General features: G+C 38.1%; 1 protein-coding gene across 2 annotated transcripts; it reads right to left on the bottom strand.

Annotated features, from left to right (window-relative positions):
* Positions 1-635: 635 nt before the first annotated feature.
* Positions 636-15190, bottom strand: LOC130989709 (uncharacterized). Of its 2 annotated transcripts, XM_057913777.1 has the most exons (13): positions 15068-15190; positions 10566-10796; positions 8955-9771; positions 7326-8837; positions 7090-7166; positions 6380-6592; positions 6144-6281; positions 5958-6062; positions 5674-5859; positions 4535-4706; positions 1727-1968; positions 1489-1625; positions 636-1263 (listed from the first exon to the last, which is right to left on the bottom strand). In XM_057913777.1, the coding sequence occupies exons 2-13, from the start codon at positions 10731-10733 to the stop codon at positions 726-728; spliced, it is 4305 nt and encodes a 1434-aa protein (XP_057769760.1). In that variant the 5' UTR covers positions 10734-10796; positions 15068-15190; the 3' UTR covers positions 636-725. The 2 variants fall into 2 exon arrangements, with proteins under 2 accessions (XP_057769760.1, XP_057769759.1); XM_057913776.1 differs by having other exon boundaries at positions 7326-9771.
* Positions 15191-16322: the final 1132 nt, after the last annotated feature.

The following is a 16322-nucleotide window of genomic DNA, read 5'->3' as shown; positions in this document are numbered from 1 at the left end:
CGCCACAAGCCCCCTTCGTGCCCACCCCGCCTCAGGCCCCTGTCGTCGTGCCCACCCTGCCCCAACCCCCGTCGTGTCCATCCACGATCTTTCCCCCAATTTCAGCCGAAAAATTCACAAAAAACACCAAAATTCTCAAGTTGTTTTCAACAAATCTCAACAAACTCTAGCTATTTACCAACTAAACATGATTCTCAAAGCATTATAACACATATACATGCATTTAACAATGAATTTAGGCTCCAATTTTTCAAGGGAGGCAAAATTGGGCGAAAATTAGGGCTCACTCACCGGAGGAGTAGGATGTGCGAGACGCTCCTCCTCTTCGGAGCTTGTCGCCGACACCGAGTCGTCGTCGTTCCGGTCGCGGTCGCCCATCTCGACGTCGTGACTGGAATTCGATCGTGTGGTGGCGCCGGTCGTGAGCGTGTCGTGAGTTGGGAGAGAGAGAGAGAATTTGAATTTGGGGGTGGAGGGAGGAGAGAGGAGGGGCCGATGACTTCTCTCTTTTTTTTTTTTTTTGCTTTTCTTTAATGATATAATGTAAGGGTATTTTAGTCTTTTAACTGATTTTGGTATACAAAAGAGTTGTTTTTAAGTTGAGGCTAAAAGAGTTATCTTTTTTAATAGTCTGATTATACATGAACGAGATTTTAGTTTTACCAACCAAATGCATATAAGTACATTTGATCAATTTGTAGGAATATATGCATCAAACAGACTGACTAATCTGTACTATAAAAGCTATCACTAGACCATTCATCCACGGGAAAATTACGCACGTCGTCCTCCCACTTGCAAATCTCCTTACCATACATCAGAGCCTCATCAACACTACGGGCATCCAGCGCCGTAGCCTGTTTTACGTACAGCTTCCGCCCGGTCAGGGAACGGAATGTCTTTTTGAACTTCGACCCCACATAATGAATCACAGGATTGAAATCAAATGAAACCACAGGATTGAAATCGTGAAACCAGCCGCATTCGGAGAGAGGAACTTGTTTGATCGTCTCCTCCAGCAGGTCAAACTTATTCAGGACGACGAGGAAATTCTTCCCAGCAAGAGCTGGATGAGTCACAATCTTCTCAAACACTTTCTTGGTTTCCAACATCTTGTTTGAGCGAAGTCCATCCGCGTCTTCATAGTACTCGGCATAATCTGTGAGGGAAACACAACAGAGGACAAGATCAACGTCTTTAAACGTATCCAGCAACTTGCAGTTTCCTCCCAGGCTGCTTGCATGAACTCTAATAAGCTGGCATCTGCGCGCACAAATATTATACTATGAAATTACCTGCATTACTTATAATACAACACCCTTTTTTCTATGTTGAAAATGTCTCGTTAGGGCAACTCGGTATTCCATACAACATCGAGTAAATATTATTTGCATTAATTTTGTACATAATATGGAAAAGAACGAATAAATCAACTTTAAATTCATCTTGAGGGTAGACATCATTCACACAATATAAACTTTGACTGACCTCACTAGTTGATTATCATGATGTTCCGAGTCCGGATAAGAAAGATCCATTGATGCGACTTCATTGGAAGCTATACCCTCTGAATATAGGATATCCATTTCAGATGGTTCATAGTCTTCGCGTGAAATTTCAACAGCCTTTCGAGGCAGAAAAAGCTTATGAGTATATATGGAATGAAGTAAATTAGCACCCTACTGTAAAAGATTAAGTGGAATGAAGATAAGCAAGCACAACTAACTCGATCTAAATAGTAGGTAGCATCTCTAGGCAGCGTAGGCAGTTTCTTTCTCCGTCTGTATATGGCTTGAAAAGCTTCATTCTTCCACAACTGCTCAGTTAATGGTGAAAGCTCTCTCACAAGAGCTGGGATTATAACCTCCAAGTTGCCTGATATCATCATCTGAACTAGCCACTTTGAAAAAGCTTCCAAATTTGAAGGCAATGAAAAAGTACTAGTTTCATCTTCCTGATCTGAGTTCACTGCCACCAATAAGTAACATTTAGAATACGAGGATTAGAACAAAATTTGGTTATTTGACCAAGTTCATTACAGATAAGAGTGTCTATTCTATGCATTTCACTAGAGATTACTTGTGATTAATCTTTTGAATGTGGGTACAACCATAGTTATTAATCGTGCACGATTGCGCAAAGCTGTCCTAGCGCTATCGCACATCGTGCACTATTTGAATATATTGCGCAGAAATATATATCATAATCATAAGAAAAACATGCATAATATGTCTAGTTAATAAAAAGATAAAAGTCATAAAAACTTAATTTCAAATAAAAATAAATATCTAATTATATAGCCTCCGGCTCATAGTTATTAATCGCGCAGATCGCGCTCGCGCACTGATATCGCACCGCATTGCGATATAGAGGTTAGTCATTGATCGTGCGCGCTATTCGCGCTATTTTGTGATCCCGCATCGCGCTGATCGCACGCTATTGAGAAATCTGTTGCATAGGCTAATAAATATTGCATGGGCTTGGCTTAAGGGCTTTTAATATTTATTAATTAGGGTTATTCAGAGAGTCTTATCGTCCATTACTACTCCAACAGTCCAACTTCATTTAGATTCTCCAATATCCAATATTTAATTAGGGTTTTAACTTTTAAGTTATATACTTAATTACTTATAACTAAGTCTGATCGGTCCAGACTCCAGAGTCTTCATTCAGAATCAGAGTCTTATTTTCTTTCGTTTCAGTCTCTCTTTAGATTAAGAAACAGTTCTGCAATCTGCACTTCTTCTTCCTGATCTTTTCAGGTTCCTCTCATAGTTCTTCTTCCTCTCCCCTTCTCATATTCTATGGCAAGTTCAACTAGTGAAAAAGAAAAAAGGATATAGGATGGCTGCATGGAACTATGGTCGAAGCAAATAATACAAAAATCGTTAGATGTAATTATTGCACTAAAGTCTTCAAAGGAGGGATCACAAGGCTGAAAGAGTATTTTTATGACTTTATCTTTTTATTAACTAGACATATCATGCATGTTTTTCTTATGATTATGATATATATTATGTCTATAAATTTATGAGCGATATATTCAAATAGCGCGCGATGTGCGATAGCGCTAGGATAGGTTTGCGCGATCATGCGCGATGCGTGATTAATAACTATGGGTCCGACTAAATGCTCTTTCAGCCCATGCAGCATTTATTAGCCCATGCAACAGACTTCTAAATAGCGCGCGATTAGCGCGATGCTCTAATAGTGTGAATAGTGCGCCATCAGTTACTTGCCTCTATATCGCGATCCGGTGCAATATCAGTGCGCGATCGCGTGCGGGATGTGCGCGATTAATAACTATGGGTACAACTAAACTTAATAAATGCAAGTTCATCAAAGATCATGTGATTGTAACTGGTAGTCTGTCGCACAGTCCCATTATTGTGGGCCATGGCTAATAAGGACATATACAAAACTGTGAGATAGAGTAGGGGTGTGCGTTCGGTTTTTAGTTCAGTTTTTTGCTAAAACCAAATCAAACCAAATTTATATTTGTTTTTATTAAAAAAAAAATCGAATTAACCGAATCGAAAAACCAAAATTTTTAGAATTAAAACCAAAAAATTGAAATAGTCCAGAAAAAATAAAAAAAACTGAAAAACCGAAAAAAAAGAAAGAAAAAAAGTAAAATTAAATTTTATTTAATATAAAAACTCTATATATGTATATATACATATTTTAATACCAAAATTATGTATCAGTATGTATATATATTTATATATATCAAGTATATGTATATATATTTAAATGTTATGCTACATCCTCATCTGAGCACCACTCACATTTAATCCTCGTTAACGTTAGTCTTTTTTGTTTTAAGCATTTATTTTTATTCTAATACTTCATAAATTGATATTGAGATCATTAATTTTATAAATTACATAAAAATGAAGTCTGAATTGTTATTTTTATTAATAATTTGAAGTTAAAGGGAATATGAAAAAACCGAACTTTGATTTTTATATAATTTATAAAATTAACGATTCCAATACCAATTTATGAAGTATTAGAATAAAAATAAATGTCTAAAATAAAAAGATAACGCCAATTTATATTAGTAATATAAATATAATTCGATTTTCGGTTATGTTCGGTTTTTACAGAACCAAACCGAACCGAACTGAAAAATCAAATTCTTTTGAAAAATAAAAAAGAACCAAACCGAAAAAATCAAACCCTATTTTCAACTTTCGGTTTGGATCGGTTCGGTTATTTGGTTTTGGTTATTTTGCTCACCCCTGACAGAGTGTGTTTTTTGTGCGTCTAATCAAGCATCCTGAAGAACAGACTGGTCTTTTTATATAACTATAGATGGTCCAGGGCTCGTAAGGCTTATGTGTATTGGTTATTCCAGTATTAGATCAAATAATAAAAACACATTATTACAAAAAGAGCAGGAAGCCAGAGGGCCCTCTAGGTGAATAGTGTTGCAAATTGAGACAAATTGAGAAGATATTTCTTCCAAAGCATCTGTGATTGTTCGCAAATTTTGAACAGTTGGAAACATATGATTCAACTATATGCATACCTGAAGGAGCAGCCTCTTTCCTTTGTCCCATTGTTTCTATCACATAATCTTCTTTAATATGCTGGCGACCCTCAAGCAAAATACCAATGCAAGTGTAAAGATTTCTCTGGATCATGATCTTTATGTTTTGCTTCTCATCTTCTGAAACAAGGGCACCACGTATAGTTTTGGCCTGGAACCACACAAGAATTGAACATAAAGATTCAGTTGCTCTATTATTAAGAGATTGTCATCAATAATCAGATCAGTAGATTCCAAAGAGGTTCATTGTCTGTATAGGACAACTATATCCAAAATGCCAGTTAAATTTGAATGTGAGTAATGCATTAGAAAGTTTGCTATCAAATATGGGAAGAATGAAGTTTTCAACTGTTTTATACTTCAAGGAACTTGGTGTCGGTTTTGATACCCCTACTATCACGATATGTGATTTCCTTTCAATGGAAACAAACTCTAACAGAAAAAAAAAAAACGAGTAAAATAGACTTCATGTCGATTTAAGCTACTCAACCTGATTTTTGATAAGAAGTTTCGCACTCATATCATGAAAAAATTTTGAAGTGTTAGTCATCTTTCTTTCTCACTATAAAAGTTAATGCAACATTATGGACCTTATGGCTATTGTGTTATGCATTTTTCTGTTAAAAGAACTACAATTATTTCATAAGTTTGTGGCTGCAAAGCCAAATGACTCAACATATGCTTTTTCTGTCTCAAAATTATTCCAAGGTAATTAATCTTCTAGATTTATAAAAAAAAAACAAAAAAAAAAAAAACATACATATGCAGAGGTATACACAGCCACAAAAATATGCTCATGCTCCCTCATCTCAAATACAGTTATGAGCAGAGAAATGTGTTCATTCGGAATACTAAAAGAATAGAAGATCTAATTACATAGACTGAGGTGAAGATTTTAAAGTTTTCTGGAAGCAGATTGCAACAAAACCAATTCTCTGAACTAATAAAGCAGCAGCATAGAAACATAATGTTATGTTTCACTCACATCAGTTTGTAGGGTCAATTTCTGCATCTTCCATGATGCATCTTTGTGATCTTATTGCTCATTTTTTATTATCAAATACATACAAATTCGAGATTTAAGCAAAACAAGATCTATTGCACCAACTACTATTTACCTGTGTAAAAATTGTGCTTGTTCCTGATTGGTCACAGCCTACTAGGAGAAGTTTATATCTTGTGCTCTCTTCAAGGTTCTTTGCATTAACTCTATCCCTGTCTTTGTTGACTTCTTCACCACCATGGTTTGCCATATCAGAAGGAAATGGCAGAGCAAGAGCAGAACATAACATCCTTACTAGTTTCTGAAGAACAAAAGTTTTCCAGCATAAGTAATACCAGACTGAGGTGCATCAAAAATCATAAATTATGAGGCAATTTGAGAAGAAAATATTTTCCCTACCCTTTCCCATAATCTCGTGATGACTGTATTCGAGCCTTCTTCCTGGCAGCTTCCATCTGCCATAACCCATAAATAAGTATTTCCTTGACAATTAACTCCAGCAGCCTGCAAACACTCCATTAAATTGCTCAGATTTCAAACTTGAAAACAGTAACACGTCAAGTAAAACTTTTAAGTGAAACAAACCTGTAACACCAAGAGCTCAGCCTTAGTAATCTCCCGACTATTTATCCAAACATTTGTATTACCATTGCTAGCGTTCGGCCTCACCTGATCACATACTGTCAATAGGGGGGTGATCAACTGATACGGCTTTTCTCCTTCCTGCTTATTTGAGCCAAAACAATCAATACCAAGAAAAGGATAAAAGAGCAGAAGTTACTGCACCAATTTTCGAAGCTAGTCTAAGAGACAGCTCTCACCTTCCCCCAGTACCCAGTATGCCTATCATACCAGTATCTTCCAGGTCTAAGCTTCTTGGGAGGATTTGGGCAGCTTTGCAGCAATAACAACTCTTCCACAGAGAGGGACTTGTCATTTACATAGATATGCATTTGAGAATTGTGCTCAAGACTTCCCAGGAAAAGAACCTCATTTTTTAACTCCTCCAGGACTTTTCTGGTAGATAATGCAGCCTGCACGACTATATATGATTAATGAAATATGTAGCAGAAAGCTACTTTAGTTAATAATTAATACTAGGCTCAGTCTATTTGATATCTGTTAGAGGAAATGATATGTTATTAATCAAAGTTAGAAAGTTTGATGCTATGTGTGATATTTTGTTACTTTGGTCTCATAATATTTTGTTTTGACATTTTTTATTAATGTTATATGTTGTTAGTTTGGTCTCTTGATTTGATACATATATATTTTTTTAACATTTTGTATTTTGTATAAGCCAAAGTTCGTGTAAAAGGCTACAGAGTTTTGTAGGAGCATAAAGTTTGACAACCAAACTTCCTTAATTTGTGGAATGTTTGTGACCTGCTACGTGTATGTATTGTTGTATATATCTACGAAAATATAAATGAGACGTGGGGCCTTTTATGAGACTATGGACTTGTCTTTCCTCTCTAAACTAAGTCCAAAAAACTTAACACATATAAGTTCAATGTTGAGAATAAGTCACCTTATATACTCTAGCACCACGCCCAACCATGTTTAAAGAGGAGAATTGATTGGTGGCAGCAGCAAGTGTCTTCCAATCTGCAAGATTTCCACATTTTTGTATGATTTACAGTAAGATAAAATAAATAAAGACACCGAGACACAACACACACTGATATGAACAGGGCTCAAGGGGTGTCGTATCCCCATTCCCAGCCACAAGGTATGGGATGCTTTTGAGTTTAGCGGTGCCCATACCTGGTCTATACGGTTCAGTTTCCTTAGATGTATTAGTTCTATTCCAAAATGCCCCACGCGGCCAAAATCTTGATTGCTTATGCTTTGCAGATTGTCTCCCAACTTCTCTTCCCCGTCTAGGTTCAGGATTAACCAGTTTGCTGTACGGTTTATCATTTGGAGGATGAGTGACATTCTGCAAATCATCAATGGTCATTGTTGGCTGCGGCCCTGTGTTTGTTGGCTGTTCAATTTTAGCAGGAGCATTTTCTATCTCGTTTAACACCAGAGGTATCTTGCTCTCCTGTTGCTCAAGTGCCAACTGAAGTTGCAGCACAACTTGAGCCATCGTTGGCCGATTCTTTGGCTCATCATGCAAGCATCTTTCAGCAACCCCTACATATGTTTTCAAGCTGCTTGGTGAAATCTCTTCCCTGAGATTTAGAGCTACAATCTGATCAACTTCTCCTTTAGTAATCTTATCTAAAGCCCATTTAGCCAAAATCCGCTCATCCTCCATAAACCATGGTTCTACAGCCGGCCTCCCACATAATACTTCCAATAAAACCACACCAAATGCATACGTGTCACTTGTCTTTGTTAGTTTCTGGGTGCTAACATAATATGGATCAATGTACCCAAATGTGCCCTTAACCCCTGTGCTAACATGGCTTTCCAACCTGTTTCTGTCTTCAGGTTTGGCCAAGCCAAAATCCGAGACCTTAGCTACAAAATTTTCATCCAGTAGGATGTTTGAAGGCTTTACATCACGATGTATGACTCTGGCCCCCGTATGAAGATAGTCTAGACCTCGTCCGGCTTCTATGCAGATATTTAGGCGCTGCTTCCATGTGAGAGGAGAATGATTTCTGTTGCGCCTGGCATTTTTGTAGAGATGGTCTGCCAGTGTACCGTTGGGCATATAATCATAAACTAGAATCATTTCCCTGTGTTCCCTGCAGTAGCCAATTAGAGCAACCAGATTAATATGTCGAAGCTCGGAGAGTGTCTCAATCTCAGTCAAAAACTCCCGTACTCCTTGACTGGAACATGATTTTTTCCTCTTTGCAGCAACAGTTTTCTGCCCTTCATCAATGACTCCTTTGTAGACTTTACCAAACCCTCCCTTGCCAATCACAAGCCCCTCGTTGAAATTTCGAGTTGCAAATTGAATCTCAGCTAGTGAAAAATGGCGAAAGAGTCGTTCAGCCCTGGCTGATGGTCTGATTTCGTCCTCACTGCTTCTAGCTTCCCAATTGTATCGCAACTTATAAACAATTACATTGATGAGAGATATTATAGTTATAACAACAGTTGCAATTGCATTTCTGTTACCATTGAGCGAGAGCAGATATATGAAGCTCTTGGATGGTGCATCCTCATGTCGATGCAGGGGATTTGAACTGGCTAGACTGTTGTCGGGGTTGCTTAACTTAACTATCTCATATCCCTCGAGAATTCCACGTCCATCTCTGAGTTCATCGTAAGACAGGAAGGAAATCAAGATATCACGTTTATCATCTGTTTTGAGCCCTGCCATGATCACAATGTAGTCCTTATACAAGACATGTTTTCCATCCCTTGCTCTCAATATGTCACTATTCGTTTGAGCAATCATCTCATTTATGAGGACCTTAAATCTCAGCTTACCCGTCTCTGCAATCTCTAGTCCCAGCTCCGAGAAATGAAGCCTGATCAAGTACCTGAATCCAACCTCCACTGCTATCTTCCAGCTGCAATTTTTCTTCTTGACTACTTCCTGAGTTGCCCACTTCGGAAACATGCTATCCAGATCTCGATCAGCCAAACCAGCATCCTGCTTCAGATTTCGCCTTTGGATTATCTCAAGCGCAGTGTTACCATCAACATATTCCAGAGACTCCTTACCGGCTTGGAGTCCAATGCCGCTGCCATGAAAATAAGAAAGACTGGCAGGGACAGAGATAATCTCAATGCCATTTACAAAAGCATATGCATCTAGCGATTGGCTAGTTTCAGGGGAGAAAATTATGTTAAGCTGATGATTTGGTTGTATGTTCAAACAGAACTCCTTAGAGAAAGTATTCACGCCAAGAGCATCAGCAGTAAGTGAAGCACTAAAGTTACCGAGCAAGATAAAACCACCGCATTTAACCGTGAACAAATCCTTGAACCCTCTGAACCCCTTATATTCAGACGGATTAAAGTGAAGGCGGATAATTTTCTGACCTGGATCCACTTGAATAGCGTAGGAAAATGATGAAAGCGAGATTCTCGCCATCTTGTGAGGAACTCGATCATCCGGAGCCCACTTATTGGCGACAGTTGAGGTGGTTGATTTGCCATTAATTTGCACCAAGGAAGAGAGCTTCGGCTGCACGTCACCGAGCCATTGTCGGCCGTTGCTCCCTGCAGAAGCTGCATTTGAGCCACAGTCTATGGAAAGATCACCTGTGAAGTGACTCGAACTAGTGCTAGCCGATTTTGGCTGTAATTAGGAAGTAGACAAATAGTAAAGAAACTGAAATTGGATAGAGATTCATGGTTGGTTGTACTTGTATGTAATCTAACACAACTTAAAAGTGTAGAATGTTTGGGATGAAATGATAAGTAATTGATGATGACTTTCATAGTCAACTGCATAAGTCCTCATATAAATCTGATTGATTATGTAAGTCTTTGCATACGTACACAAACAGTCTTCTATCCTTTGGGCCGTCTCTCAGCTACTCCCTCCATCCCAGCTGAAATATCTTGTTTCTTTTCGGCACGGAGATCAAGAAATATGTATAAAGTAGATAAAGTGGGTTGGTGAAAATTATTTAAATATTAAGTACAGAGAGAAAGTGTATTGCCAAAAAAGGAAACATGACACATTTCAAGTGAGACAACCCAAAAAGGAAAATAGGACATTTCAGCTGGGACGGAGGGAGTACTACAGAACCAAGTAAAACCAACTCTCACCATGAATACTTAGCTTCTTTTAACTACTTTCTCAAAAGAAATGCAAATAGTTCATGTAAATGGTAGTAGCAGAGCATGAGCAGAATCCACATTAAAGTAAGATAAAAGTATCCAAGTAAGTAAACAGTATAAAGAAGTTGCACAACCATGAATAAGCTTATGAAATGTTCGATGCCTTGTCTCAGCGTCATTTGATCAAACACATTGACTCCATGTGCAAATTTGGCTACTTACATTATTTAACGAGAGAGAGAGAGAACACTATCATGTACTGATAATAATGAAACTAAGAGCTCCAGGATAGCTGAGAGAGCAAACCTTATCATGAGAAGCCCTAATTTCCCACAGAGCCATGGAGGTCAACGACGACTTGTGAATTATATATATAATAATGCTCGTCAACTTATCTTTATTTTTTTTTTTGAAGTGATTTATTGATTGATCATTGATCATTCTATTTAACACATTTCTGTGCTTGTTCTTCATCACATTCTCGTCATGCAGTAATGATCAAGCAGACTCCACTGGTGATGTTTCTATCAACTGCGCCTTAAAAGGAAAGCTGAAAATAGAGACATTGAGAAGAACGAGATTTCTTTCATTGATAATAGCATGAATAATGGAATACAATGAAACAAAAGCTACAGCCCTTTTATATCTCAGCTGTACTGCAAAACTCTAAAGAAGAAAAGATAACAAAAAGTGCTTTCTGGTATAGTAAACCCAATCACTAAATAACACATGTCACTATTGAGAAGGATCTAGAATTCCTTCATCTTGCACATGCTCTCCATCATGAGCTGGTATCTTTTCTTCCTTTAGCTGAGTTGTCTTTGCTTTATGCATAGCTTGCATGCCACGTTGGACGTCAGGCAAGGGAGGTATTCTAACATGCCCCCTCAATTCGAGCGAGCAAGAGGGGACAACATGAAGTTTGTTGCGAAGGCGAGTGAAGAATTGAACACTCAATGGCTTGGTAAAGATGTCGGCTGTCTGATCCAGCGAGGGAACATGAAGAACACGAAGAGAATGAGCAGCAATCTTATCACGGACAAAATGGATATCAAGCTCGATATGCTTCGTACGAGCATGAAGAATAGGATTAGTAGCCATGGAAATAGTACTAGTGTTGTCAACCCAAATAGTGGGAAGTTGGGAGACAGTAACAGAGAGCTCTTGAAAAAGAGATGTGAACCAAGTGAGTTCAGCAGCTGCATTAGCAAGGCTACGGTACTCAGCCTCAGTACTAGAACGGGAGACAACGTGTTGCTTTTTGGCTGCCCAAGAGACAAGATTTTCACCAAAAAAGACACACATACCAGATGTGGAGCGGCGATCATCAAAATCAGAACCCCAGTCAGAATCAGAAAAAGCAACAAGTTGAGGATGAGAAGAGCGAACAAGGTGAATTCCATGATCAAGAGTACCAACAACATAACGAAGAATGCGCTTGACAGCTTTCCAATGACTGTCAAGTGGATTAGACATGAACTGACTAACTTTATTGACTGAGAATGAGAGATCTGGCCGTGTAATAGTGAGATATTGAAGACCACCTACAATACTTCTGTATTCCTTAGGATTGGGAAGAGGACTACCAGTGAATTTGGATAAAGAAAGAGAGGAAACAGAACGGTTAGCATTGCTATTGCTCACAGGAGATAAAGAAGGAGAAGAAGAACTATGAGTGGGAACAGGAGATGGAGTCACAGTGGGAGAAGTAGTATGCACAGGAGACAATGGTGGAGTTGGAAGTAAAGGAGAGAGATCATTGAGAACAGGGGAAGGAGAATCAATAGGTGATAAATGAGGAGAAGAATGTGATATATGAGGAGAAGTGTGAGGTGGGAAAAGTGGTGGGGGAGAGTTAATCTGCCAGTAACCAGGAGGATTGGAGATGAGTGGAGATGAGTTATCAGGGACTGAACTTAATGAAGAAGAAGAAGAGTAAGGGAATACAGTCTCATCAAATAAGATATCTCTAGTGACAAGGACTTTGCCAGAAGGCAAAAGCACCTTATATCCTTTATGGTGTATACTGTATCCCAGAAAAACACCTCTAGCAGACCTAGGCTGTAATTTATGTGAGTTATAAGGTCTAGTAAAAGGAAAACACAGGCAACCGAAAGTTCTAAGAGAAGAGTAATCAGGCTGTTGATGGAAGAGTTGTTCAAGAGGTGACTTAAGATGGATGATTTTGGTGGGAAGCCTATTGATCAAGTAAACTGAAGTAGTGAAAGCATCATCCCAGTGCTTCATGGGTAAACCAGATTGAAAAAGTAAAGAAAGACCCATCTCTACAATGTGCCTATGTTTCCTTTCTGCCAACCCATTTTGTTGAGGGGTATAAGGGCAAGAGACTCTGTGAGAAATGCCTTGAGAAGCAAAAAATGAAGTGAGAGCCCTATACTCCCCTCCCCAATCGGTTTGGATAGATTTAATTTTGGTATTGAGCTGAGTTTCAACCAGATTTTTGAACTGAATAAAAACATCATGGACTTCACTTTTGGCTTTAAGTAAGTAAATCCAGACATATCTACTAGAGTGATCTATAAAACTAACATAATATGAGTAACCATTAATGCTTTTAATAGGTGCTGGACCCCAAAGATCACTGTGTATAAGTTCAAGAGGTGTATGGTGTTCAGTGACAGAATCAGTATAAGGAAGTCGATGCATTTTAGCAAAAACACAAGGTTGGCATAAACTGGAATTCTTCATTTCACTAAATGGAAGATTACAAGAGTGCAGAGCCTTTTTGAGAATATTTACATTGCAATGGCCTAGTCTATTATGCCAAACATCTAGGCTAAGGGGTAGAATAGATTGAGTAAGAACAGTTGGGGGCTGTAAAACAGCAGAAGCCACTAATGGCTGTTGATTGAAAGCTGGTAAGAGAGTGAGGGCAGATCTACTGGTGGAATGAGAGCTGGGCTTGAATGAAGCAAACTGGTAAAGACCTCCTTTAAGTGTACCCGTGAGGAGAGTAGCCTTGGTTACTTGGTCCTTCACAACACAAAATTCAGAGTGAAATTCAAAATACACACTATTATCTTTAGCAAGTTGAGACACACTCAAAAGGTTTTTGGTAATGTGAGGGACATGAAGGAGATTATTAAGATGGAAAGGTTTTTGAGAGAAAGAAAAATAAAGAACTCCTTTACCTATGTGAGCAATATCAATACCTTGACCATTTCCCATTTGCAGTTGAGAGTTTCCCTGATACTCAGTGGCTGTATTGAGATTAGACAAATCATGTGTGATATGATTGGTAGCCCCCGAGTCCAAGTACCAAGCATTATCTCTGGTATAATCAGCATTAGCACAAGGAAAACCACCATAGCCTTGAGATTGAGAGGTATTTGGCAGCTGAGCCATGTTTGCCTTAGGATTGAACTGAGAGTTCTGACCAGGAGAATATTGATTCTGAGATGACTGTTGCTGTTGGTATTGATTCTGTTGTCGTGGGACAAAAGACTGATCAAACCTATACCAACATCGATCGGCAGTATGCCCAGGTATGAAGCACACTTGACAGATGGGCTTATTCCCAGGATTTCTTCCTCTACCTCTGCCTCCATTAAAACCTCCACGACTAGAACCTCCTCTGTAGTTACCTCTGCCCCCTCCTCTATTTCCATTGTAACCACCTCTTCCTCTATTATTTTGACTAGCATAGTTGTTATTTTGCTGTCCAGATTGAGCAGCATAATTAAGAGACGGTTGAGAGCCATCAGAGTTGAGAGGAGGAGCTTTGGTGGATTCTAGCCTGTGTTCAAAACTTAACAGCAAAGAGTGGACATCCATGGCAGACCATGATTCCATTTTAGCACTCACAGTAACCATAACTGAATCATACTCACTCCCTAGACCATTCAAAATATACATAATTTGATCCTCATCACAAACATGATGGCCAACAGAGTTTAACAGATCACAACATGTTTTTACTTTAGACAAATATTCAGTCATGCTCAGATTATTCTTCTTGAGAGTTTGAAGCTGCAATTTATATTGCATTACCTTTGCTCTTGACTGGTTTGAAAAGTTGGTTTCGAGAGCTTGCCATATGGATATGGATGTAGTGAGACCAACAACCAAGATCATGACACTCTCTGTCAAAGAAGATTGGATCCACGCCGATAATATCTGGTCCTGCCTTTCCCATAAGATGAAGTCTGGATTCATAGATCTAACACCTTTTTCTGCAATCCACATAGATGGTGGCTTGATGGCTCCAATAATATATCCTTCGAGGCCATAACCTTTGACTGTAGCAAGGATTTGCTGTTTCCATATGAGATAATTGGTCTCTTTTAGTTTTGTGGGTGTAGGTATACTTTGAAGATAGATTAATGTATTTGAGGAGGTAGAAGAAGATCCACCAGTGGTGGAGTCATCTGAATCAGCCATAAGAAATAAATAAAAGGCAGCGAGATATCAAGAGACAGGTAAGGATTACCTGCTCTGATACCATAAAAGGAAAGCTGAAAATAGAGACATTGAGAAGAACGAGATTTCTTTCATTGATAATAGCATGAATAATGGAATACAATGAAACAAAAGCTACAGCCCTTTTATATCTCAGCTGTACTGCAAAACTCTAAAGAAGAAAAGATAACAAAAAGTGCTTTCTGGTATAGTAAACCCAATCACTAAATAACACATGTCACTATTGAGAAGGATCTAGAATTCCTTCATCTTGCACATGCTCTCCATCATGAGCTGGTATCTTTTCTTCCTTTAGCTGAGTTGTCTTTGCTTTATGCATAGCTTGCATGCCACGTTGGACGTTAGGCAAGGGAGGTATTCTAACACGCCTCAACTGGAGCTTTTGCACCAAGCAACGGCCGGCAATGGTTGGGAGACACACGCCCCAAACTCTCCCCTTTGCTGCAATTGCAAGTATTCCTAAGTTTATGAATTATAGAAAACATGGCTGCTTATTTGGATATTGGGTATTGGTTATATCCGCATCGAACTGAAACTCGTCGATTATCGGGTAATCAATAACCGATATTTGACTAAATGGTATGGTTATGAGTATGAGTATTGAGATTTTTTAGTTACCGGTATACCCGTTTAACCAATTTAATTAATTTTAAAATTATAAAATATAAATTTATTAATATAAATATATTTAATTTGATATTTATAATATAACTACAACTTTACGTTAAAGAAAATGTATCAATTTAAAAATTAATAATTAAATAAACTTATAAATAGTCAAAGTATAATAAAACAATCAATAAAACACTATTAAACTTTATTAAAATATTAACTCAACTCAATGAAATCATCAACTTGTTCATGGCATATGGGAATCGTGAAGGTGAATTGATTAAATAAGTTCTACTAAATAGCTATCATCTTATATAGCTAACTTTTTTTAATGGTATTTTGGTTATCTGTTTAACCGACCCATATAACCGTTTCGTTTAATCGGTAATCGAATCTCGTTTGGATTCGGGTACAAGTAACATAAATGCTAAATTTTGGGTAGTGGTACCCGAATTTTGGGTACGGTTATCCCGTACCCGACCCGTTCATCACCCCTAATAGAAAATCTAATCTAATTTATTAAAATAATCTCTTTGCCATTACAAATGTCCTACTCCCTCCGTCCACCAAAAATAATAAAGAAAATTGGTGGCCGAAAATCGTCCCACCAAAATGTCCTACACTTTTGGTGGGCACAGGTTTTAAGAAAATTGGTGGTGATTTTTATGTAATAAAGAAAGGGTCCCACCAAAATTTGAAATGAGTAATTGAGATTGAATTAAGAATGGTTTGCTTTGAAATAAGTAATTAAGATTAAATTAAGACTGATTTTTTTTGTAAACTAGGGATGTCAAAAAAGCCCAAAACCAACGGGTATAGACCGATAAAAAAGATGGGTTAGGGCTGAAAATTATTAGCCCGAAAAAAATTTAGCCCTAATGCCCGAACCGAAAATAGCCCGAGCCCGATTGGGTTGGCCCGATTAACTGAACACATTCTTAATAATTGATTTTTAAACTTTAATACTTTACTTTTTAATTCGATAATAACATTTTGATGCTTGTAGAATAT

This window comes from Salvia miltiorrhiza, chromosome 6 (assembly GCF_028751815.1).
Source record: "Salvia miltiorrhiza cultivar Shanhuang (shh) chromosome 6, IMPLAD_Smil_shh, whole genome shotgun sequence".
Taxonomy (NCBI): Eukaryota; Viridiplantae; Streptophyta; class Magnoliopsida; order Lamiales; family Lamiaceae; genus Salvia; species Salvia miltiorrhiza.
This window is presented reverse-complemented; position numbering and strand designations above follow the sequence as displayed.

Bases quoted from the DNA above. Each gene is read 5' to 3' on its own strand.
- LOC130989709 (XM_057913776.1), bottom strand. From the start codon at position 10,733: ATGAAGAACAAGCACAGAAATGTGTTAAATAGAATGATCAATGATCAA. The intron at 6,593-7,089 runs GTGACTTATTCT...ATAGTCGTGCAG, and splicing joins GTGGTGCTAGAGTATATAAG to GCTGCATTATCTACCAGAAA. The intron at 1,264-1,488 runs GTCAGTCAAAGT...TTGTGCGCGCAG, and splicing joins CATGATAATCAACTAGTGAG to ATGCCAGCTTATTAGAGTTC.